Source organism: Argopecten irradians, chromosome 2, assembly GCF_041381155.1.
Source record: "Argopecten irradians isolate NY chromosome 2, Ai_NY, whole genome shotgun sequence".
NCBI classification, from domain to species: Eukaryota; Metazoa; Mollusca; class Bivalvia; order Pectinida; family Pectinidae; genus Argopecten; species Argopecten irradians.
The window spans coordinates 68,622,494-68,647,476 of NC_091135.1; the positions used below are offsets into that span (position 1 = coordinate 68,622,494).

Consider the following 24,983-nt stretch of genomic DNA (forward strand, 5'->3'; position numbering starts at 1 on the left):
ATATAATTAATTGTATTACGAGCAAATTTGTTGCATTTAATCCTAAATTGAGTTCAATATTGATTGTGCATGTGTCAAAAGTTCTATGTGTTATTTACTGGGTTATTCCAATTATCGACGAGTTTGACTGTTGGCGGTGTATCAGTTCTTGTTCAGCTTTACTGTTGTTAGGTTGTTTGTGTGATATAATTGTGGACAACAACTATCATAGATTTCCCCAATGTTTTACATGCCTCAGTGGAACTATATGACCCAGATACACTATACCTGACACATAAACGGTATCATTATAACTTTTAAGTGTTAATGTTTTCAGGAGCCGGAATTGTCATCACCCCAAGAGGTGTGCTTAAACAGACTAGATCGGTGCTAATCGCGTTAGTGGTGTGGGTATGTGCTGGACTACTCTCTCTAGTAGGTATGGTTTTATTTGTCAGTGTATTCTATTCAGTTAACTTTTAGGTTCATATGTTTATGTTTTATCCTGCAACCAGCATTTGTATTGTCGGACACCTACCACATATATTTTTGCTGTTTTCGGCATTGACGGAAAACTGCTGTATTTTTTTCACGTGCGCTGATTCCGTTGACCTCCTACTGGTTGATCTATTTTTTGAAAGTGTGACATGTTTGTATTGCAATATAAGAAAATGTTCATAAATGTAAAACTGATTTTATCAAAACCATGATGTGATGGTGTTCTTATCGTTACTGGTCTTTATTACAAATGTTCAACCTCGGCACAAAAACGATTTCTAATTTATATGTGTTCAGCACGTACAACCACTTGCGTCAGTAACAATACTCGATATAGGCTTTAACGTTGTAATTATGTATAAAAGAGCTGTTCAATTTACTAAATGTTGTAAAGATTTCTCCGATATCGTTTTTTCTTGTTCTGAATGCTTATTCTAATGAATAAATTGAAAAGGTTTGAACGAGGATTTACTTCGATACCATTTAAAACTAAACATTTATTCGAGCTTTATTTCAAATTATAGCTATGAACAAATAGATTAAACGACCGGACTAATTCTAACCCTTTCTTTTTCATATGCTTTAAAATAATGAAAGAATTAGGTAGTTATGAAAATAGCAATTAAATACGACAGTATTGCAAAATACTAAACTAAACTTGAAATAGCTTATTGGTGAACGAATGCAAAGCATAACATAAAATATGCATACACACCTGGAAAAGTACAAAATACGTAGAACCAGAGGCCACTGCAAAGAAGTCACCCATTGCTTCACGGAATTCACCTGCCTAAGGTAAAATTCGTATAGGTCACAAATTCAAACTGGTGACAGATGCAGAATAATGATATAGAAAAACCAAACACTTTCTGGCATGAACTCATTTGCGGACACCGTATAGCTGCATATTTTTGGGGTCAAACAATTGACTAAAAAGGGAACTATAAATTTTAACGAAGTAAAATTTAGCGAAATAGATATGATGGTATATATCGGTTATTTATATGTATTCACGAATATCTCATGTAATCGTGAAAATATCTTATCCGCGAAAATTACCTGTTTTACAGGGAACAACTGAAGAATACAGCTTAAAAAATGCCCAAGATTTGGCCCCGGATACAATTTTAGCCCGGCCAATGAGTGGCTGATTAATTATGAATTTCAAAAGTAAAGCTGTTTTCTGACATGTGGTTATTTTTAGGTAACATTGATGTGAATTTGGAAATTTAGATTGAAATATTGATATATATATATATTCATTATTTCAAAATGGCTACCCTGGTTGGAGTTTGAGTATGAGAACCTAAATTTTAATTATAGAACACAAAAGCTAACTAATATTCAGCTGTTTTAATAATATATTAGAAAACCTTAACACACTGTGGTCTATGTAAAACATTAAGTTTGTTGGTCATTATCACAGTGCCTGTGTTAAGTTTCTAACTTATAGATATAACAAATGAACCATCGAATAATTTGGTTAATGTCGACAGGTTCGCTGTCGTACGCTGAGCTTGTGTGTCTGATTACTTTGTCGGGTTGTGACTATCCCTACCTGAGAGCAGGGCTGGGCACGGTCATTGCTTTCCTGTTTGCCTGGACGAAGATAATGCTTATGATTCCCTCGGACCTGGCCATTGACGGACTCACAATTGCTGAGTACACGGTGACGCTATTCGACTACTGTGGATCTCCTCAGATTCCAACCAAACATGCCGCAGCATTTTTCATACGTATGCTTCTACAGAACACATTTCAAGTGCAGACAAAAAAAAAAAAAAACCAAAAAACCAAAAAACAAAAAACAAAAAAAAAACAACAACAAAAAACTACCCGGTACAACTAAATGAACATTAATCCCTTTTTGATTCGGCTCTATATTACATGTTGTTGTAAAGAAACGTTAACACCTTCCTTAACGCCCAAGAATTTTTAAATGAACTCACGTTAATCCTACATTTTGTTTCAAAGTGATATTTTCACACGTTTGCATCAACCATTTTTGATAACAATCCATATGTATTTAGGAACTTCATATCACATTCTTTTCAAATTTTGTATGACAAAATATGTTTTTTGAGTTAAACAACGTTACCATAGCAACCAAAATTTGGTACTTTCACAAAAATGTTCAAAATTCTTACATTTATGCATTTAAAGCCAATAGTATTTAATTTAACAACTTAATGATCAAGTATATTATCAAATAAGGGATAAAAATTCCATTAAATCCCAAAGTTTTAAATAAGCAATGGCGGATATGTAGTGATTTTGAGAATATAGTTTGTTTTATTAGAATTTAAGATGTTTAGGAAAGGTAGATGTTTTATTTAGTGTAAATAGGGAACATAGTTACAGTCAAGTCAATCTGTTCTACTCAAGTACGGAGGCCTTTGAGTACTGTAAAGGCTGTAATAGTAATATGTAAAGGTTTGCGCATCTCGCTATGGTTCGTAGATAGTACTTTCCCATCTAAACACTATAGTTTACGGAGACACTGAAAGTCAGTTGTTTACACGTAGTGGTCAACTAGGTAGAGATGTATACATGGTTTTGGTCAGTGTCACATTGCGGACATCGCCTTGGTCCATATAAGGCACACGTTGAGCACGTGCATAAGGTAAAAGGTTAGGATTGGTCAATAGAACAATTTGGGAGTTAATGAATAATAATTATTATGGAAGCCGTATAAATAGAGGTGCCCGCTTTATAGAAGTAGGTAGTGTCCTAGGCTTGGTTATAACCGGAACAAGGACGTTAAGCCCCATCAATCAACCAATAGAAGTAGGTAGTGTCCTAGGCTTGGTTATAACCGGAACAAGGACGTTAAGCCCCATCAATCAACCAATAGAAGTAGGTAGTGTCCTAGGCTTGGTTATAACCGGAACAAGGACGTTAAGCCCCATCAATCAACCAATAGAAGTAGGTAGTGTCCTAGGCTTGGTTATAACCGGAACAAGGACGTTAAGCCCCATCAATCAACCAATAGAAGTAGGTAGTGTCCTAGGCTTGGTTATAACCGGAACAAGGACGTTAAGCCCCATCAATCAACCAATAGAAGTAGGTAGTGTCCTAGGCTTGGTTATAACCGGAACAAGGACGTTAAGCCCCATCAATCAACCAATAGAAGTAGGTAGTGTCCTAGGCTTGGTTATAACCGGAACAAGGACGTTAAGCCCCATCAATCAACCAATAGAAGTAGGTAGTGTCCTAGGCTTGGTTATAACCGGACAAGGACGTTAAGCCCCATCAATCAACCAATAGAAGTAGGTAGTGTCCTAGGCTTGGTTATAACCGGAACAAGGACGTTAAGCCCCATCAATCAACCAATAGAAGTAGGTAGTGTCCTAGGCTTGGTTATAACCGGAACAAGGACGTTAAGCCCCATCAATCAACCAATAGAAGTAGGTAGTGTCCTAGGCTTGGTTATAACCGGAACAAGGACGTTAAGCCCCATCAATCAACCAATAGAAGTAGGTAGTGTCCTAGGCTTGGTTATAACCGGACAAGGACGTTAAGCCCCATCAATCAACCAATAGAAGTAGGTAGTGTCCTAGGCTTGGTTATAACCGGAACAAGGACGTTAAGCCCCATCAATCAACCAATAGAAGTAGGTAGTGTCCTAGGCTTGGTTATAACCGGAACAAGGACGTTAAGCCCCATCAATCAACCAATAGAAGTAGGTAGTGTCCTAGGCTTGGTTATAACCGGAACAAGGACGTTAAGCCCCATCAATCAACCAATAGAAGTAGGTAGTGTCCTAGGCTTGGTTATAACCGGAACAAGGACGTTAAGCCCCATCAATCAACCAATAGAAGTAGGTAGTGTCCTAGGCTTGGTTATAACCGGAACAAGGACGTTAAGCCCCATCAATCAACCAATAGAAGTAGGTAGTGTCCTAGGCTTGGTTATAACCGGACAAGGACGTTAAGCCCCATCAATCAACCAATAGAAGTAGGTAGTGTCCTAGGCTTGGTTATAACCGGACAAGGACGTTAAGCCCCATCAATCAACCAATAGAAGTAGGTAGTGTCCTAGGCTTGGTTATAACCGGAACAAGGACGTTAAGCCCCATCAATCAACCAATAGAAGTAGGTAGTGTCCTAGGCTTGGTTATAACCGGAACAAGGACGTTAAGCCCCATCAATCAACCAATAGAAGTAGGTAGTGTCCTAGGCTTGGTTATAACCGGACAAGGACGTTAAGCCCCATCAATCAACCAATAGAAGTAGGAGTGTCCTAGGCTTGGTTATAACCGGAACAAGGACGTTAAGCCCATCAATCAACCAATAGAAGTAGAGTGTCCTAGCTTGGTTATACGGACAAGGACGTTAGCCATCAATCAACATAGAGTAGTCCTAGGCTTGGTTATAACCGGACAAGGACGTTAAGCCCCATCAATCAACCAATAGAAGTAGGTAGTGTCCTAGGCTTGGTTATAACCGGAACAAGGACGTTAAGCCCCATCAATCAACCAATAAGAAAGACGTTAGCCCACAACATGAATAGGTAGTGTCCTAGGCTTGGTTATAACCGGAACAAGGACGTTAAGCCCCATCAATCAACCAATAGAAGTAGGTAGTGTCCTAGGCTTGGTTATAACCGGACAAGGACGTTAAGCCCCATCAATCAACCAATAGAAGTAGGTAGTGTCCTAGGCTTGGTTATAACCGGACAAGGACGTTAAGCCCCATCAATCAACCAATAGAAGTAGGTAGTGTCCTAGGCTTGGTTATAACCGGAACAAGGACGTTAAGCCCCATCAATCAACCAATAGAAGTAGGTAGTGTCCTAGGCTTGGTTATAACCGGAACAAGGACGTTAAGCCCCATCAATCAACCAATAGAGTAGTAAGTGGTAGACAGAGTAGTCAATCAACCAATAGAAGTAGGTAGTGTCCTAGGCTTGGTTATAACCGGAACAAGGACGTTAAGCCCCATCAATCAACCAATAGAAGTAGGTAGTGTCCTAGGCTTGGTTATAACCGGAACAAGGACGTTAAGCCCCATCAATCAACCAATAGAAGTAGGTAGTGTCCTAGGCTTGGTTATAACCGGAACAAGGACGTTAAGCCCCATCAATCAACCAATAGAAGTAGGTAGTGTCCTAGGCTTGGTTATAACCGGAACAAGGACGTTAAGCCCCATCAATCAACCAATAGAAGTAGGAAGTGCCGTTACTTTGTGAGGATGAACTTGTAAATAGACTTGTGTGAACATTGTGTGAAAGAGCCTGACCAGGGTTAGTGTGAGAGTACGATGTGGATTTATACTGTGTTGTTAACTCTATGTACTTTGGATTCACTGTGGATTAATAAAGTTCGGAACTGTATCCATGTTGTCAAGTAGTTAATCGCACCACGTTTCATCCCGAAAAAGAACACGTAAACGTTACAGTTACATGTATATTGTAAAATATATACTGTACATGCTAGGATATATCAAAGTGCTTTTCATTCTTATGATATTTTAGGAACAGCTGCTGCTCGATAATATATTTTGTTTACGTTCAGGAATTCAAACATACTTATTCTTACCTAACATATCAAGTGTCTTCTAGACTTGTACCATCAATAACGTCAATATCGCTTCGAACTTTATTTGTTGAATATTATCAGAGGTGGGCCATATTGTTTTGGTAACAGTTTACGGTTTACAGATGATGTATTACCCATGCAAATCGGAAGTGGTCATCCCGCTCGGAAAATACCCTACTACTATAAATAAATATCGCTGTTGTCGGCATGTATCAAAATATTTTAAAAATTGTTATCATAATGATAAATTAATGTTGCTCGCGTAAATTTTAACCATATATATTGTATTTGAAAATCAACTCAAAATCGATGCGCATCTCATCACACATGTTCTTGTTTTGTACCGATGACATCAAAGTTAAGAATTGTTCCGTCGAAATTATTTCCTGATTTGTGGACACATTAAAAAATTGTTTCGGTATGTTATGAATTATAAATTTGAGTAGTTTGACCAGTGTGTTCTCGACTTAGTGCATTATTTTTTTATTTGTTATTAGGGATTGGTCAATGTTCATTGTGTAGTACACGTGATAATTCTTACATGTATTTACTCCACTAGCTAATTAATGTTAGAGTGGATTTATTTCAATATATTTGATCGCACATACACCAGACCTTATCAACTACTTAAACTATGAAATACAAGAATTATATTCCTGGGTTATGCGTTTTGAATATTTCGAGATGCTATGTCGAATATCCGCTTCGGCAATTACGCCGTCTGACACACAACGGCAACAAGTTAAAATGCTCGGAATTAAGTTGACACGATTATTTTCAACTCACTGAAAGAGTTAACTATTTAGAACAAAGGTAGTCGACTATTTTCTGTAGTTTTACAGTCTGTAATCAGTATCCCGATGACTTCACAGATAACGGAGATATGATGATTTTTCCAACACCAAAATGAAGATGTATAGAAATGCGCAGTATGGAGTGAAGGGACGTTAGACTTCTGACAACTGTAATGGTATCTCAATTAGCACAAAATGGCATCAGTATCATGCTTTAAGAGTACTGCTCTTTTTGCATTTTAGATTAATGCAATTTATAATATGAATATATCATTTATGAATTCTCAAATCCTTTTTAAATGTACAACATATTTAATGTTGAAAATGTTTTGAAGATAATCTCCTTTTTTTCTAATTGCATTATGTGTTGCCGTAGTATGCCTTATGCTTTACATTCTAGTGACTCTGGCCATGGTAAACTGCTGGGATACAAAGCTGACCGCTGGCTCTGGTCATGATAAACTTCTGGGATACAAAGCTGACCGCTGGCTCTGGCCATGATAAACTGCTGGGATACAAAGCTGACAGCTGACTCTGGCCATGATAAACTGCTGGGATACAAAGCTGACCGCTGGCTCTGGCCATGATAAACTGCTGGGATACAAAGCTGACAGCTGACTCTGGCCATGATAAACTGCTGGGATACAAAGCTGACCGCTCACGTACAGGTATTCTTTACGGCCACCAAGCTCATAGCTATCCTCATTATCATCGTGAGAGGAGTTGTGTGGACAGCGATGGGTAGGCATCGACCGATATCATCACTGTTCCACGGATATGTAATCTCCATTGCCAAAGTTAATGCTTCTCGGTTACTCATTGCTCCCCTCGAAATTGTTATTTGATTTTCACTTGGTTTGTGTTTAGTTTCAGCACAAATGGATTTCGTGAATGTCCACATTTGTGTTCTACGTCACTTTCCTATTATATTTTCCCGGAAATTTAAGTCTATTGTCATCGCTATCTTCCAAAATTAAACAAACGAAAGACTACCATTATTTTAGATAACTTAAGTGAATTCAAAAGTGACATTTTATTTTAATGATAATTGTGTTTTAAATGTCCTGCTTCAGCGCGGAAAAATATAGGCTGGTTATGGTTAAAAAATGATGCAAAATTTGTTCTGTCTTATTTTAATTTAGAAAGAAATAAAACAACTAGTACATGTATTGAATTTATTACTATGATTATGTGTGATATTCCTAGGTAACACAGACAATCTGGCGGTATTTTCAAGTCCTCCACCATCGACCTCGGTATCGTCTATTTCACTGGCCTTGTATGACGCTCTCTGGGCTTACGATGGATGGTACGGTTTGTTGTGTTCCATAACGACAATGCGGTTACATATATGTATTAATAAATCATTGATATTCTTTATGAAGCTGTATTCAATCTAATGAAAAAAGATGAATTCGTAGAGGAACATTTTTCTCGCAATGTCAGAATTAACATAAGTCAGTGGCGGACTGCTACAGTCCAATGCTATAGCTGTGGTAAGTCAGTACAGACTGTTTCAGTCCAATGCTATAGCTGACGTAAGTCAGTGGCGGACAGCTACAGTCCAATGCTATATCTGTGGTAAGCCAGTGGCGCACAGCTACAGTCCAATGCTATAGCTGTGGTACGTAAGTGACAGACTGCTACAGTCCAAAGCTACAGTTGTGGTAAGTCAGTGACAGACTGTTTCAGTCCAATGCTATAGCAGTATTAAGTTAGTGGTTGCGGACTGCTACAGTCCAATGCTATATCTGTGGTAAGCCAGTGGCGGACTGCTACAGTCCAATGCTATAACTGTGGTAAGTTAGTGGTGGCGGACTGCTACAGTCCAATGCTATATCTGTGATAAGCCAGTGGCGGACTGCTACAGTCAAGTGCTATAGCTGTGGTAAGTCAGTTAGTGTTATAGCAGTAGACGACTAATTATCTTTTCAAGAAGTATATATAAAAGATGATTTTGAGGAATAATAAATCCAAAACCTGAAAACAATCATGTGCCATGGAAACAATATAATGTTGTTTTCTCTCCCATCCTGCATGTTATCCACAATGTTTTAAGATAACATTAAGGATGGAATAACGATATCAAAATGATACAAGTAAAACAACGAATCTTATATTACAATTGTCTACCTTAAGCTGCTATTCAGTAGAAAATGTCATCAAGCACTGGTGAATTTCTTTTCTTCCACTGATTATTTTTCTAACTCTTAGATTTGGGAGAGCAGGTCCTGGGATCGGCCGGAATCATAATGCCTGTTTTTGTGGTGTTGTCGACCTTTGGGTCAGCTAATAGTTCCATGTTTTCTGGAGTCAGGTATTTGTTTCATCAATTTGACAAATATTTAAACACCTTGCATGTTATATACTAATCTGTTTTATGAGTTTTACAAGGGAGATGAAAATGTTCAGTATATTTCGCGAGATCTCGAACGCGATATCAAATGTTTTGGGAATAATTGTTTCAATCGTTTATGTAAATACCCGATTGTCAGTAAATATCCTTCATTCCAAATGTTTGTATTCGGAAATAAGTTAAAAACAATGAAGACACGAAATATTACTTATGCAACAATAAAGGGAAATCTAGCTGCTTCAAATCAACATTTTACAAGTAATTAAATCATGTAACAAGAAGTTTGTAAGGTGCACATTTTCTCTGGGTTCTCCGTGGCTTTGAATAGTGTTTACATCTTGATGGATCCGCTGATACGAACAACGTGCGGATGTCGTTATAGTGGATAGATAGCAGACCATACTTGAAATAGTTCCACACGGATATACTTATCAGCGTACTATTATGATGTCCCTCGACAACGAATTAAGATATACCATGTAATCAATATGAATATTTCTTATTGAAGGACACTGTACGCAGCGGCACGAGAACGCCAGTTCCCTGGAGTACTGTCCTACGTCACTTGTAAGCGTTAGATCCCAATACCGTGTATCATATTCACTGTAAGTGTTCGACGTCAGTTGTAAACATGACATTAAAATACCGTGTGTCATATTCACGGTAAGTGTCCTACGTCAGATGTAAACGTTACACTCCAATACGTGTGTCATATTCACGGTAAATATTCTACGTCAGATGTAAACATTACACCTCAATACCGTGTATCATATTCACACGGTAAGATGTAAACATTACACCTCAATACCGTGTATCATATTCACGGTAAGTGTCCTACGTCAGTTGTAAACTTGACACTAAGAACAAACAAATAACAACAAACCCAATGCTTTCACGCCAAAACGATATTTTCAATATCATTGCTGTGTTTAAATTGTAAATATTTAGTTGAATTATCTATACCACATATCTTTTTACAATAAAAACTAAAATGTTTCACTGCAATAAATATAATACAACTTTATAATTAATACTTATAGACGTTTCTGTCCTTGATGCTGACACCGGGTAACGTTGAGAACCTTATAGACTTTTTCAGTCTAGCAGCTTTACCATTCTACGCCCTGACAACCGCATCTCTAGTCGTTCTGAGATTTACAATGAAGGATGCTCGGCGACATATCAAGGTAGGTACGTGTAGATAAAATAATGCCGCCAAAACAGTCAGATGTCCCGAGGATGTTACGTTAATGAACCGGGGGACTACTATTATATTCCGGATATTCCTACCATTGCCAATACTGTTTATCGTGTGTTTTAACCTGATTGTGTTCCAGATATTTCTGCCATTGCTGATACTTTTTATCGTGTGCTTTAACCTGATTGTGTTCCAGATATTTCTGCCATTGCTGATACTGATTATCGTGTGCTTTAACCTGATTGTGTTCCAGATATTCCTACCATTGCCGATACTGTTTATCGTGTGCTTTAACCTGATTGTGTTTCAGATATTCCTACCATTGCCGATGCTGTTTATCGTGTGCTTAAACCTGAGTGTGTTCCAGATATTCCTACCATTGCCGATACTGTTTATCGTGTGTTTTAACCTGATTGTGTTCCAGATATTCCTACCATTGCCGATGCTGTTTATCGTGTGCTTTAACCTGATTGTGTTCCAGATATTCCTACCATTGCCGATACTGTTTATCGTGTGTTTTAACCTGATTGTGTTCCAGATATTCCTACCATTGCCGATGCTGTTTATCGTGTGCTTTAACCTGATTGTGTTCCAGATATTCCTACCATTGCCGATGCTGTTTATCGTGTGCTTTAACCTGAGTGTGTTCCAGATATTCCTACCATTGCCGATACTGTTTATCGTGTGTTTTAACCTGATTGTGTTCCAGATATTCCTACCATTGCCGATGCTGTTTATCGTGTGCTTTAACCTGATTGTGTTCCAGATATTTCTGCCATTGCTGATACTTTTTATCGTGTGCTTTAACCTGATTGTGTTCCAGATATTTCTGCCATTGCTGATACTGATTATCGTGTGCTTTAACCTGATTGTGTTCCAGATATTCCTACCATTGCCGATACTGTTTATCGTGTGCTTTAACCTGATTGTGTTTCAGATATTCCTACCATTGCCGATGCTGTTTATCGTGTGCTTAAACCTGAGTGTGTTCCAGATATTCCTACCATTGCCGATACTGTTTATCGTGTGTTTTGTCTATCTGACGATCACTCCTATCATACAAGAGCCCAGCCTTAAATACATCTGCACATTCTTAATAATCATCAGCGGATTCCTCGTCTATATTCCATTTGTACATTTCTACGTCGACAATGGCTGTTTCAGTAAGGATTTATAATTCACCAACATATTGAAACGCTTTTAGAATAAAATATAGATTGTCATACAAATATATTTCTTTACTGATAACAATAATTTCCTTTGGTTTAGCCATGATTAGTTGATACATTAGTATAATAATATATGTAAAATACCATAGTTCCAAGTAATATGACATATAGGGATTATAAGTACAGATTATAATATGTCCTCATACCCTGTAAGTATACTCGACTTAGTAACACAACGTACTGCAGCTCCATTATTTTGTATAAATTGTAGGACCTGTGACCAGAACCATCCAGGCCCTGTTTGAAGTGGTGCCGAGTCCATACAACCCAGACGAGTAAAACAGGAATATTCCGATGATTTTAGCTTTTCCAGATAATTTTACAATCCACTGCATCTTGACATGATATTGAAATTAATTGGTTTTTTTCTTCATCTTAGCCCAAGTGTCTATGTCCTAAAGTCGTCACTCGTGTGTAAACGTTTTATTCAAGCGACTTCTTCGCGGAAGACCCAGGCCACAATATTTAAACTTGATATAAATGGAAAATTAGGACTTTGTAACAATAAAAAATGGTTTGTACATGAGAAATACTTCTTCCTTTGATTTTCTTAATTGTTGAGCAAAACGGACATACTGAAAACTACAGGAATAATACGAACAAGTGTTTAAGGGAATGGAAGAGTCCACTAAATTCTTACGGAGTATACTGTATATCTAAAACATTTTATCCTGATGAGGAAACAATGGACTGTTCCAATGCTATTGCTATATTAATAATTCCAGAGTTCTTATCGAATAAGACGTTTTTCTGTAAAAGAAAGAAATATTTCACGCTTGTCTATTTCTTTTGACACTGATTTTGGAGTAAAATTTACCAATAAACACCTTTGTTCTTTATAAACAAATCCTCAAATATGGTGTTATATGGAAGATGTCACACGCAGTTTCAGTAAAAACATCGTGATATGACACACACGAACGTGAAAATGGAATCAATAGTATCGAAAGAATATTTCTTGAAATTTTTCGTAAATTATTGACCTAAATGGTTTAATTATTCCTGAATGATTTTGTTTTCAAACTTCTTCCTGCCTATGCCAATGTACAGTATAAATTTAAGGTTAAATTTTAGCTTGAACTGTTAAAAGACGAATGTTTAAATGATTCATCTTCTTCTTTTGTCTTGGACAGCAAATGTTCCTGTTCATATTGTCTATAACGAATTTTGAGCATAGTGTGATAAAAGTAGATTTGTTTCATCATACACGATCGAACTGTCAAAAAATTTCGAGATCGATTATTTTTATATTATATATTTGATATTTTTAATAATTTTATATGCATTCCATATGAATATTTTCTTACAATATTGTTTTTTTGATATTATTTGACTGCGATGCTTTTTTAAAATTAATATCGGGTTACTTTCTGTGGTATACCTAGTCAATGGATTAAAAAAATAATAAAACATACAAACCAAACCAAAAACTATAAACCATTGGATTGAAATTGGATTTTGATAGTTTTACACCATCCTGATGTTATTTAGAGGTGTGTTTCATTCTTTTTAAAGACACTAAGAAGAGACATGTCAATATCCATATATGTATGTGTATCGCGTACATCAAATCGATTTCACTCTCCTTCGTTTGTTAGAAACTCATTAATGATTCATTGTATCGATATCATTTGTGTTTATCTAAGTTGACAGTAATATAAATTTACGTAAACTATTACCGATATGTCCTGCTTAATACTTTGTCAAGTCAACAAAAGGTGCTTTATTACGAATTGAATTTTATCCGATATTACTTGAAAGTCATTCACGTATTTTATTTAATAAGTCACGTGAAAATGTATACATTAGCCGATCCTGTAACATTAAGCATATAAATAATCGATTTCGGTCTTGTTTGTGTTAAGTAAATAAATAGAATAATTCACTATTACATGTTAATAAACCATTAAATATCTATTTATTTTATTAATCTGTGACTGCCAGAACGATCGATGACCTTTAGAATGTACAACATACCCTCTCCCTCTATTCGTATGCTCGTTCCCCGAAATTGCCAGTCTGCCTAATTCTGTCACTGGAGTCCCACTTCTCCTTCAAGGACGTAAATTTTATCCTATTGTAGGGATGGCGATGGGCAAAACACTATCATTAAAATTTGACTTTATAATAACTACATGATAAAAACATGAAATAGATGTTAACATTTTTACTGATCTCATTTCAATCGTGAAAGATTTTATATTGGGTAATCAAGTGTTTCCACTAAAACAATAGACTAAGGAAATAAAAGCAGCATTATTAAATCTAAAAATTCAAAGATCTACAAACTAGCAGATGCATATTCGATAAAAAAAACTTTGATCTTGTACGTTTTCTGACATGTTGAAAAGAAAGAAAAATTACATTTGTTCATCCTTCGTCTTATGGAAATTGCGAGATCACTGAGCACTGAAGTTAGGACAATTGAAAAGTGTAGTTCTATATTGACATTTCACGCCTTCTTTACACTTGACTATTTATATTTGTCTAGCAGCCAATAGGAATGGAATGTATAATTTATTTAATTACAATGTGTAAATAAGACTACGGTTGTGTATTAATTTTCACCTTAAACATTAAAAAAACATATCAAAAAAGGCATATTCGTTTTATTGACAACAAAAACTTATAATCACACATATCAGTATCTATATATTGGGTAACCGATCGCTGTTCTATATTTTGACGCCAAGCATGGCAACTGAAAAAAAAGACTAGCCTTAGTCAAACCTCATTCGTATGTGCTAAGCCGAAAATATAGCTCAACTTCACTAAATGGATCTCTATGATATTGTTTGTGCAGCTGTTATGAAAATAAGTTAACGGGCATTTCAGAAAAAGAGTTATTTTCCGTCATTATTGCGAAAGCTTTTCGACATTAACAATTACATGATCAATAGCGTTATAACGGAGATGTTAAAAGTTTCTGTAATGCCTAGAAATAGCTCGTACAAATAGTATATCACTTAAGATAGACAATATTAAGAAATATACATTAACATTTAAATGTTTTGAAAATGACGAAATTGAAGCGCAAGTAAATACACCCTGAAACAATAGTCTTTCAAAGTGTTGTAGTAATAAGGTAGGGGAAGCAGAGCTATACTAGTAATGAGGTAGGGAGAGCAGAGCTAAACATATTCCTCATTAGGCTGTTGTCATCGTTGTCAATCAGAACTTTAGAAAGTACAATGAAAATCCCCAAAAACAATGTTTCAAAATAGATAAATGTGATAATGAAACGTAAGGTGAAAAATTATGTACTTGAATTTGTCGGAATATAGATGATATATCGAAATAGGAAATCGCACACAACACACTTTATCTAGACCAGAAGAGCACCCAGGGACATCTTTAATTAACATAGTTCAAAGGCCAGTACAGGTCACGTGACAACGATGGATGGTGCTGTCGACACCAATTTTCATATGTGAATTTGTGTCAAGACAAATGCGGTAATCTGTAAATGGTACACCGTTGTAGTAGTTCCCCGTATCGTTAAAGTAGTCAAACAGATAGGCGAGGTTAGGGTACATAATTGGTGTTTGTGACATCGGGGTACCATCTGGCTGAGTCCATATCATCGCCTCCTCGTCAATCTGGCCCAGAACCCAAACCCAGAGACTTAAGGGTGCTGTAAGTAACGATGTAAATCCATGACCATACATAATATATAGGGTTGTTTACAGAATTTATCTTAAGATACTCCATCGCAGACAGGGCATAAATGATACCTATCAGTTCAACAATAATTGGTGTTTAATCGTATATATAATTGACTAATTGACATAAAAAATAATTTAAAATAATTGATTTTGCTTTCGGTGCATGCGCAATCAGTACTGCATTCCATATAGGACATAGTGCCATGGATTTTTTTCGAGTTGTTTAATATTTTTAAATTGAAGTAAAATTGGAAGCTCAAACTTTTTAATGGTGATTATTGTGTAAAGTAAGTAACTTTTGTAACTGAATAAAAATACTAAATCGTCTGCTCCTGTTTTTGATAGAGAAAAATTACCATTTGTCAGCGGTGGAGCATCTTTAAGTAAAAGACTAATTTAAAACCCCATCATGTTAGTATTATTTGGTAGAAATAAATAGATACTTGCAAAAGGAAACACACATTATGGTGATTTTGTTTTTAAAGAATACCTTTGATAGGTACCAGCTTGAATGTTGTGAATCTGACTTACGTGGTGGTGTTATGGTTAATGGTACTGAGCTGTTGATGTCGGGGCTGACTTCTGTGTAAACAATACTGAACCCCGAATACTGAACGCTTAAGTCAGATCTGAATTCAATGTACAAAGCGTCGGTGCTACTATTGATGGTCTGCACTCCTGTCGTCTGGCCTCTCAGGTCTCCCAGAATCGCGCTGGTACTATCTGGACCTGGCGAGTAATCAAATCCTTTCTTATGTGGATATCAAGGATAGGGATATTCTACCAGAGGGTCACAAAATGTTGTAAAACTCGAGGCTTGCAGAAGGTTTTACAACATTTTGTGTTCCCGATGAAAGAGTATTTCTCTCTCATACATCGACGTTTAATTGTAACTTTACTTCTTTCCGCCATTTTGAAATGAAAAAAGTGAATGCAAATCATTTCTCCATGCATGATAATTGCGTGATATTTTAACGCAGATTCTTTTGTTTGTATCTTTTAAAGTATATTCAGATTGTTTTTTTCTGAAAAAAATGTTAAAATTGTACCGAGAAATTAAAAATTTGTGACGTCACGAGGCATTATTGCATGGGTAGCAATGCAATACAGCTTCAGGCGACATGAATGTATTGTCATAGACCAGCCAGTATTGCACATGTAGGCATGAGAGAAATGTGATATACACATTGTAACAATATGTAATACAAGCGAATGAACCCTATTTGATATATAGAAATAACATGAATGAAATATTAAATAAAAATAATGATTATATTAAAATATTCGTAATAATATCTACCTTTAAATATATATTTTTATCGTATTCAACCTCTTGAGAAAATAGTGATTAGAGAAGTACTTCACATATGCCTGTTTAAATGGCAATAATAGTTCATTTGGGTTGAGATATCCCTGTCCACTTGACAGACCCATGTACGACTATATTAGTCTTTGCCTGAGTGGCAGATTTTGGCAAGCCTCTAATGCTTATATGCAAACCATTTTATTTGCGAGATTGAAACATCCCAATCTAAATGAACTGCAGTCTGGTCACTGTAGGCACGCACGACAAATCAGTTTATTCCGTCCGGAACTTTATATTACCTACCATCATATACCAGCAATTTGTCACAGCACGATTCAATATTCATATCACCGATGTTGAGTTGAATTTTGTAGTCAACCTTGTTGGACATGAAGAGGCAGGAGCAGGAAGCGTAACTGAAAACGTGAATCGAAATATAAAGAAACTTGGCAATCATTCGGTTCTACGTTCTCTACAAAGGGGTTGTTTTATTTTTCAATTCGTATATGTTATAACAAATCATCAGTCCTGAAGTCATAATAATAGACAAATAATCATAATCTTAGTTCGACTTTTTGTAGTGATAATAGTAAACACAGAGACGTACTTCCACCAAACGTTATTATTTGTGTACATTAGTACTACTACATATAGAGGTTACACAACGAGTAACGATTGGATATGAAATTAATTTTTCTCGAATTAACTATTTTTTTAATAGTTACGAAAGACAGGAGCTTTAGCGGATGTCTTTCATAACTGTTAAAAATGATTAATGAGAGGGAAATAAATTCCATACCCAATAGTAACAGGACGTGTGGCTCACTACTTTACATTCAGTAACATGTCTAACACATGCGTTATTACCGTTGGTAGACGTTAGGCCAATTGTCGGAATACAGGGTTAAAGGAGACGGCCCCGCAACCAGAGTTCCTGGACAGTTGAAACATCTGCCTGTAGAATGGTTTTAAGAATTTGATTAAACATATACCTCATCATAATGTCTGTGATGATAAAAGTACAATAAGGGTTCAACAGAATCATGTTCATCACTAGCAGGGGATCGAACGTGTCCTGGTATGTGGAGGTGTAAGTTGGTATGTGAGGCAAATATGGCGTCGAAAGCTTCGTGATTTCCATGAGAAATTTCTCATGGCTTGTGTATATTTATGCAAAACTCTTACAGGTAATTTGTTTAGGTGACAGATTGATCGCAGTTTATCAGGAAATGTGGGAAATGTTTGCTGACCGCTTTTAGCTAAAAAACCTATTGAAGAACAGCCATGATATTCTCAGGCCGAAAACAGCACCTCGGTACGGTCCGAGGCTTTGTTTGTCTGACTACTGAAGTTCTAGTCCGTTCAAATAGCCCTATGATTGACAGAATCATGTCAAATAAGCTATACATCAATATGTCCCCTGTATCTACTGTGAGAAAATCATCGATATACGAAGTCTTGGACACCACTGGCGATGGCACCATATGTTTTATAACGGTTTGAGTTGTAGATATCTTGGAAGTTGTATAACAGTTGTAGTGTTGCTATTTGGGAGTGTGTGTTTAATATGATTAAGTCAAGCTACATTTATAATGAAAAAGATAAATTGCACATAAAGTGCACTCAGTTCGAAATAGAATATTTAAGAAAAAAATGAAAGAAAAAGCAACTCGAAAATCTCAAAGATCTGTGTAAGATTTGGAGCTACGGCGCTAAATGGCGTCATAATGAATTTACAGCCAATGAAAATCTCTATATGTCATATTACACTAGTAACATATGCAAAAGTATTACACGGGCGAAATCACGCCAACCAGGTGGATTATGTGATAAAATAAAATAAATAAACGAACTGGTAAGGTTAGAGAATGCCGGGAATACTAATCTCCGGTCTCACCTGGGGAACCGGCCATTGCAGACGTCAGGTCGTTCGCAGTAGTATCGGAGTTAACTAAAGGAAGTGAACCTCCACAAGTTGTCATAGCTGGCAGAAAGTAGGAGTATTGGCTTGGGTCATTGTATGTAACTGGTGCTGAAATAAACGACGATTTCATTGATCTAAAACTTTCCAGTAAGGATTTGAAGCAAATTGAGCATTATTAATACGACTTCATACTTTTATTACCTGTGCGACTACCTATCGTCATGATATTAGTCATTAGACACAGGAACGTTACGGTGTCCCTATTTTGCTACCTTACCTGGCGTGGTAGTAGTCATTAGACACTTGGACGTCACGGTGTCCCAGTTTTGCTACCTTACCTGGCGTGGTAGTAGTCATTAGACACATGGCCATCACGGTGTTCCAGTTATACTACCTTACCTGGTGTGTTGGTAGTCATTAGACACATGGACGTCACGGTGTCCCAGTTGTACTACCTTACCTAGCGTGGCGGTAGTCATTAGACACATGGACATCACGGTGTTCCAGTTATACTACCTTACCTGGTGTGTTGGTAGTCATTAGACACATGGACGTCACGGTGTCCCAGTTATATTACCTTACCTGGCGTGTTGGTAGTCATTAGACACATGGACATAACGGTGTCCCAGTTATACTACCTTACCTGGCGTGGTAGTAGTCATTAGACACATGGACATCACGGTGTCCAAGTTTTACTATCTTACCTGGCGTGGTGGTAGTCATTAGACACATGGACGTCACGTGGTGGTAGTCATTAGACACATGGACGTCACGTTGTCCAAGCTATACTACCTTACCTGGCGTGGTAGTAGTCATTAGACACATGGACGTCATGGTGTCCCAGTTATACTATCTACCTGGCGTGGTGGTAGTCATTAGACACATGGACGTCTCGGTGTCCCAGTTATACTACCTTACGTATCGTGGTAGTAGTCATTAGACACATGGACGTCACGGCGTCCATGTTATACAATCTTACCTAGCGTGGTGGTAGTCATTAGACACGTTGACGTCACGTTGTCCCTTTTTAACTATCTTTCCTGGCGTGGTAGTAGTTATAAGACACATTGAGGTCACGGTGTCCGCGTTTTACTACTTACCTGGCGTGGTATTAGTTAGAAGACACATTGAGGTCACGGTGTCCGCGTTTTACTATCTTACCTGACGTGGTGGTAGTTATAAGACACATTGAGGTCACGGTGTCCGCGTTTTACTACTTACCTGGCATGGTAGTAGTTATAAGACACATTGAGGTCACGGTGTCCGCGTTTTATACTTACCTGTTGTGGTAAGTTATAAGACACATTGAGGTCACGGTGTCCGTGTTTTATACTTACCTGGTGGTAGTAGTTATAAGACACATTGAGGTCACGGTGTCCGCGTTTTACTATCTTACCTGCGTGGTAGTAGTTATAAGACACATTGAGGTCAGGTGTCCGCGTTTTACTACTTACCTGGCGTGGTAGTAGTTATAAGACACATTGAGGTCACGGTGTCCGCGTTTTACTATCTTACCTGGCGTGGTAGTAGTTATAAGACACTCACGGTGGTCACGGTGTCGTTTTTACCTTACCTGGCGTGGTAGTAGTTATAAGACACATTGAGGTCGGTGTCCGCGTTTTACTACTTACCTGACGTGGTAGTAGTTATAAGACACATTGAGGTCACGGTGTCCGCGTTTTACTACTTACCTGGCGTGGTAGTAGTTATAAGACACATTGAGGTCACGTTATAGAGACACAATTGAGGTCACGGTGTCCGCGTTTTACTACTTACCTGTTGTGGTAGTAGTTATAAGACACATTGAGGTCACGGTGTCCGTGTTTTACTACTTACCTGGCGTGGTAGTAGTTATAAGACACATTGAGGTCACGGTGTCCGCGTTTTACTACTTACCTGGCGTGGTAGTAGTTATAAGACACATTGAGGTCACGGTGTCCGCGTTTTACTATCTTACCTGGCGTGGTGGTAGTCATTAGACACATGGACGTCTCGGTGTCCCAGTTATACTACCTTACCTATCGTGGTAGTAGTAATTAGACACATGGATGTCATGGCGTCCAAGTTTTACTATCTTACCTGGCGTGGTGGTAGTCATTAGACACATTGAGGTCACGGTGTCCCGGTTTAACTATCTTACCTGGCGTGGTAGTAGTTATAAGACACATTGAGGTCACGGTGTCCGCGTTTTACTATCTTATCTGGCGTGGTAGTAGTTATAAGACACATTTAGGTCACGGTGTCCGCGTTTTACTATCTTACCTGACGTGGTGGTAGTTATAAGACACATTGAGGTTACGGTGTCCGCGTTTTACTATCTTACCTGACGTGGTGGTAGTTATAAGACACATTTAGGTCACGGTGTCCGCGTTTTACTACTTACCTGGCGTGGTAGTAGTTATAAGACACATTGAGGTCACGGTGTCCGCGTTTTACTATCTTACCTGACGTGGTGGTAGTTATAAGACACATTGAGGTTACGGTGTCCGCGTTTTACTATCTTACCTGACGTGGTGGTAGTTATAAGACACATTTAGGTCACGGTGTCCGCGTTTTACTACTTACCTGCGTGGTAGTAGTTATAAGACACATTTAGGTCACGGTGTCCGCGTTTTACTATCTTACCTGACGTGGTGGTAGTTATAAGACACATTTAGGTCACGGTGTCCGCGTTTTACTACTTACCTGGCGTGGTAGTAGTTAGAAGACACATTTAGGTCACGGTGTCCGCGTTTTACTATCTTACCTGACGTGGTGGTTGTTATAAGACACATTGAGGTTACTGTGTCCGCGTTTTACTACTTACCTGGCGTGGTAGTAGTCATTAGACACATTGAGGTCACGGTGTCCGCGTTTTACTACTTACCTGGCGTGGTAGTAGTTATAAGACACATTGAGGTCACGGTGTCCGCGTTTTACTATCTTATCTGACGTGGTGGTAGTTATAAGACACATTGAGGTCACGGTGTCCGCGGTTTACTATCTTATCTATCATGGTGGTAGTTATAAGACACATTGAGGTCACGGTGTCCGCGTTTTACTATCTTACCTGGCGTGGTGGTAGTCATTAGACACATGGTCGTCTCGGTGTCCCAGTTATACTACCTTACCTATCGTGGTAGTAGTAATTAGACACATGGATGTCATGGCGTCCAAGTTTTACTATCTTACCTGGCGTGGTGGTAGTCATTAGACACATTGAGGTCACGGTGTCCCAGTTTAACTCTATCTTACCTGGCGTGGTAGTAGTTATAAGACACATTGAGGTCACGGTGTCCGCGTTTTACTATCTTATCTGGCGTGGTAGTAGTTATAAGACACATTTAGGTCACGGTGTCCGCGTTTTACTATCTTACCTGACGTGGTGGTAGTTATAAGACACATTGAGGTTACGGTGTCCGCGTTTTACTATCTTACCTGACGTGGTGGTAGTTATAAGACACATTTAGGTCACGGTGTCCGCGTTTTACTACTTACCTGGCGTGGTAGTAGTTATAAGACACATTTAGGTCACGGTGTCCGCGTTTTACTATCTTACCTGACGTGATGGTAGTTATAAAACACATTGAGGTTACGGTGTCCGCGTTTTTACTACTTACCTGACGTGGTGGTAGTTATAAGACACATTTAGGTCACGGTGTCCGCGTTTTACTACTTACCTGGCGTGGTAGTAGTTATAAGACACATTTAGGTCACGGTGTCCGCGTTTTACTATCTTACCTGGCGTGGTAGTAGTTATAAGACACATTGAGGTCACGGTGTCCGCGTTTTACTATCTTATCTGGCGTGGTAGTAGTTATAAGACACATTTAGGTCACGGTGTCCGCGTTTTACTATCTTACCTGACGTGGTGGTAGTTATAAGACACATTGAGGTCACAGTGTCCGCGTTTTACTACTTACCTGGCATGGTAGTAGTTATAAGACACATTGAGGTCACGGTGTCCGCGTTTTACTACTTACCTGTTGTGGTAGTAGTTATAAGACACATTGAGGTCACGGTGTCCGCGTTTTACTACTTACCTGGCGTGGTAGTAGTTATAAGACACATTGAGGTCACGGTGTCCGCGTTTTACTATCTTACCTGGCGTGGTGGTAGTCATTAGACACATGGACGTCTCGGTGTCCCAGTTATACTACCTTACCTATCGTGGTAGTAGTAATTAGACACATGGATGGTCACGGTGTCCGCGTTTTACTATCTTACCTGGCGTGATAGTAGTTATAAGACACATTGAGGTCACGGTGTCCGCGTTTTACTATCTTATCTGACGTGGTGGTAGTTATAAGACACATTGAGGTCACGGTGTCCGCGTTTTACTATCTTACCTGGCGTGGTTGTAGTTATAAGACACATGGACGTCACGGTGTCCCAGTTTCCGTCAGCCTTACACGTCCGAGTTGAGGGGCCTGACAGGGCGGTACCAGCATCACATATGTAACTAATTACTGTTCCCATAGCTCGATCAAACACGGGACTAGTCGGGTCAGGAGACGCATTAGGCACCGGATCTATTTGTGGACATTCTATTGTCGAGATAAAAACAAAGGAAATGTTGCAAATTGAAAGAATGCAGAAACGGTTACCTTCACCTTACCTCGTCAACATCATTATACATTGGAAAGCAGTAGATACATTATAGACTATGATTATGCTTTAGGAAATCATTGGTAACAGTCAAAGATAGAGAGATAAGTATACATCTGTAACATAAATATTACAACCCTTGTAGAGGAATGGTTGCACAATTGCAATACATCAGCATTATGCAACGTCTACCACAGGATGTAAACAAATGAATTCATTTATAAAAAAGAACTGAATTGTTTACCTGTAATAACACAAAGACTTACACCAATTAATTACACAGAAATAAGCTTACCTGTAATGACACAATGGCTACTACCCATTAATTACACAGAAATAAGCTTACATGTAATAACTCAATGACTTACACCAATTAATTACAGAGAAATAAGCTTACCTGTAATGACACAATGGCTACTACCCATTAATTACACAGAAAGAAGCTTACCTGTAATAACTCAATGACTCACACAAATTAATTACAGAGAAATAAGCTTACCTGTAATGACACAATGGCTACTACCCATTAATTACACAGAAATAAGCTTACCTATAATGCCACAATGGCTACTACCCATTAATTACACAGAAATAAGCTTACCTGCGATAACTCAATGACTCACACCAATTAATTACAGAGAAATAAGCTTACCTGTAATGACACAATGGCTACTACCAATTAATTACAGAGACATAAGCTTACCTGTAATGACACAATGGCTACTACCAATTAATTACAGAGACATAAGCTTACCTGTAATGACACAATGGCCACTACCCATTAATTACAGAGACATAAGCTTACCTGTAATAACTCAATGACTTACACCAATTAATTACAGATAAATAAGCTTACCTGTAATGACACAATGGCTACTACCCATTAATTACACAGAAATAAGCTTACATGTAATGACACAATGGCTACTACCCATTAATTACACGGAAATAAGCTTACCTGTAATAACACAATGGATACCACCTGAGGATAAAGGGGTACAGGTCGTTCCTACAGGACAATTATTTCCGTCACAAGCACCTGTGAGACTCTTCAATTATTCAAACGTCGTTTCATAAAAATGGAAAAAAATGCTTTCAAATGGCATGTTTCCTATCAATCTCTAAATACTCTAGTTACAACTGAGAACAAATGTCCATCTATTTGAGATAATAAAGAAATATATGAACAAGAAACTATATGATAAATAGATAGTGGAAATGTTTAAATGACGAAATGATTAACATTGATATTAAAGTTAAGATATATGTTATATCTTTTACAACTTTCTATTCATTTACTGCATATTTTTCTGTCCAATATATCGCTTGTATCTACATTAAATCCAAATTGTCCAGGGCATCTATTGATATTTTAGACCAATGAAATGATAACCATTTATTATTGACATGTTTAACACCGATCCTGTTTTTTTATTTATTTTCATTTAAGGTAAAAAAGACATGTCTTTAAATAATATTACATTAAGTTTTATATTTAAGCGCGAAGAAAAACAACATTTGACTGGTTCGGGAATCATCCAGAAATTATTAGTTGGGGAGGAGAAATAGGTTCCTATGTACCCCTCTGGCAGTTTTTCGAAACATTGTTTTTTAGGACCGGTATGATGTTTAGTTTCATTTTATGCTTGTTGCCATTGACAACTAATGTCCCATGGGGGTCATTTGGCGGCCATCTTGGATTTCAGTTATCAAAAATGGCCAAACTCACATATTCGCATATTATAGAGAACCAGACAACACACAGAGGCAAATAAACATATTGTTTTATATGAACGAAACATGCTGAATACGATAACATCATAATAATGTCGTTACGTCTTTTCAGTTTTGTGAAATGGCGGGAAAATAAAAAAAAAATTCAATTTTTTTTCACAAAAAAATTCGATA

General features: G+C 37.7%; 2 protein-coding genes across 5 annotated transcripts; one reads left to right on the forward strand and one right to left on the reverse strand.

Annotated features, from left to right (window-relative positions):
- Window positions 1–314: 314 nt before the first annotated feature.
- On the forward strand, window positions 315–12,229 carry LOC138316319 (cytochrome b-like). 4 transcript variants are annotated; one of them, XM_069257983.1, is made up of 8 exons: window positions 315–418; window positions 7,211–7,478; window positions 8,017–8,119; window positions 9,025–9,127; window positions 9,675–9,771; window positions 10,207–10,353; window positions 10,675–11,527; window positions 11,805–12,229. In XM_069257983.1, exons 6-8 carry the CDS (start codon window positions 10,222–10,224, stop codon window positions 11,870–11,872), a joined length of 1,053 nt encoding a protein of 350 aa, XP_069114084.1. In that variant the 5' UTR covers window positions 315–418; window positions 7,211–7,478; window positions 8,017–8,119; window positions 9,025–9,127; window positions 9,675–9,771; window positions 10,207–10,221; the 3' UTR covers window positions 11,873–12,229. The 4 variants fall into 4 exon arrangements, with proteins under 4 accessions (XP_069114084.1, XP_069114086.1, XP_069114085.1 ...); XM_069257985.1 differs by having other exon boundaries at window positions 9,675–9,733; XM_069257984.1 differs by having other exon boundaries at window positions 8,017–9,127.
- A 1,913-nt stretch (window positions 12,230–14,142) lies between these two features.
- On the reverse strand, window positions 14,143–19,322 carry LOC138316807 (uncharacterized). The gene is made up of 6 exons (XM_069258463.1): window positions 19,286–19,322; window positions 18,462–18,596; window positions 17,432–17,519; window positions 16,868–16,980; window positions 15,790–15,987; window positions 14,143–15,227 (listed from the first exon to the last, which is right to left on the reverse strand). The coding sequence occupies exons 1-6, from the start codon at window positions 19,320–19,322 to the stop codon at window positions 14,962–14,964; spliced, it is 837 nt and encodes a 278-aa protein (XP_069114564.1). The 3' UTR covers window positions 14,143–14,961.
- Between the last annotated feature and the right edge of the window lie 5,661 nt (window positions 19,323–24,983).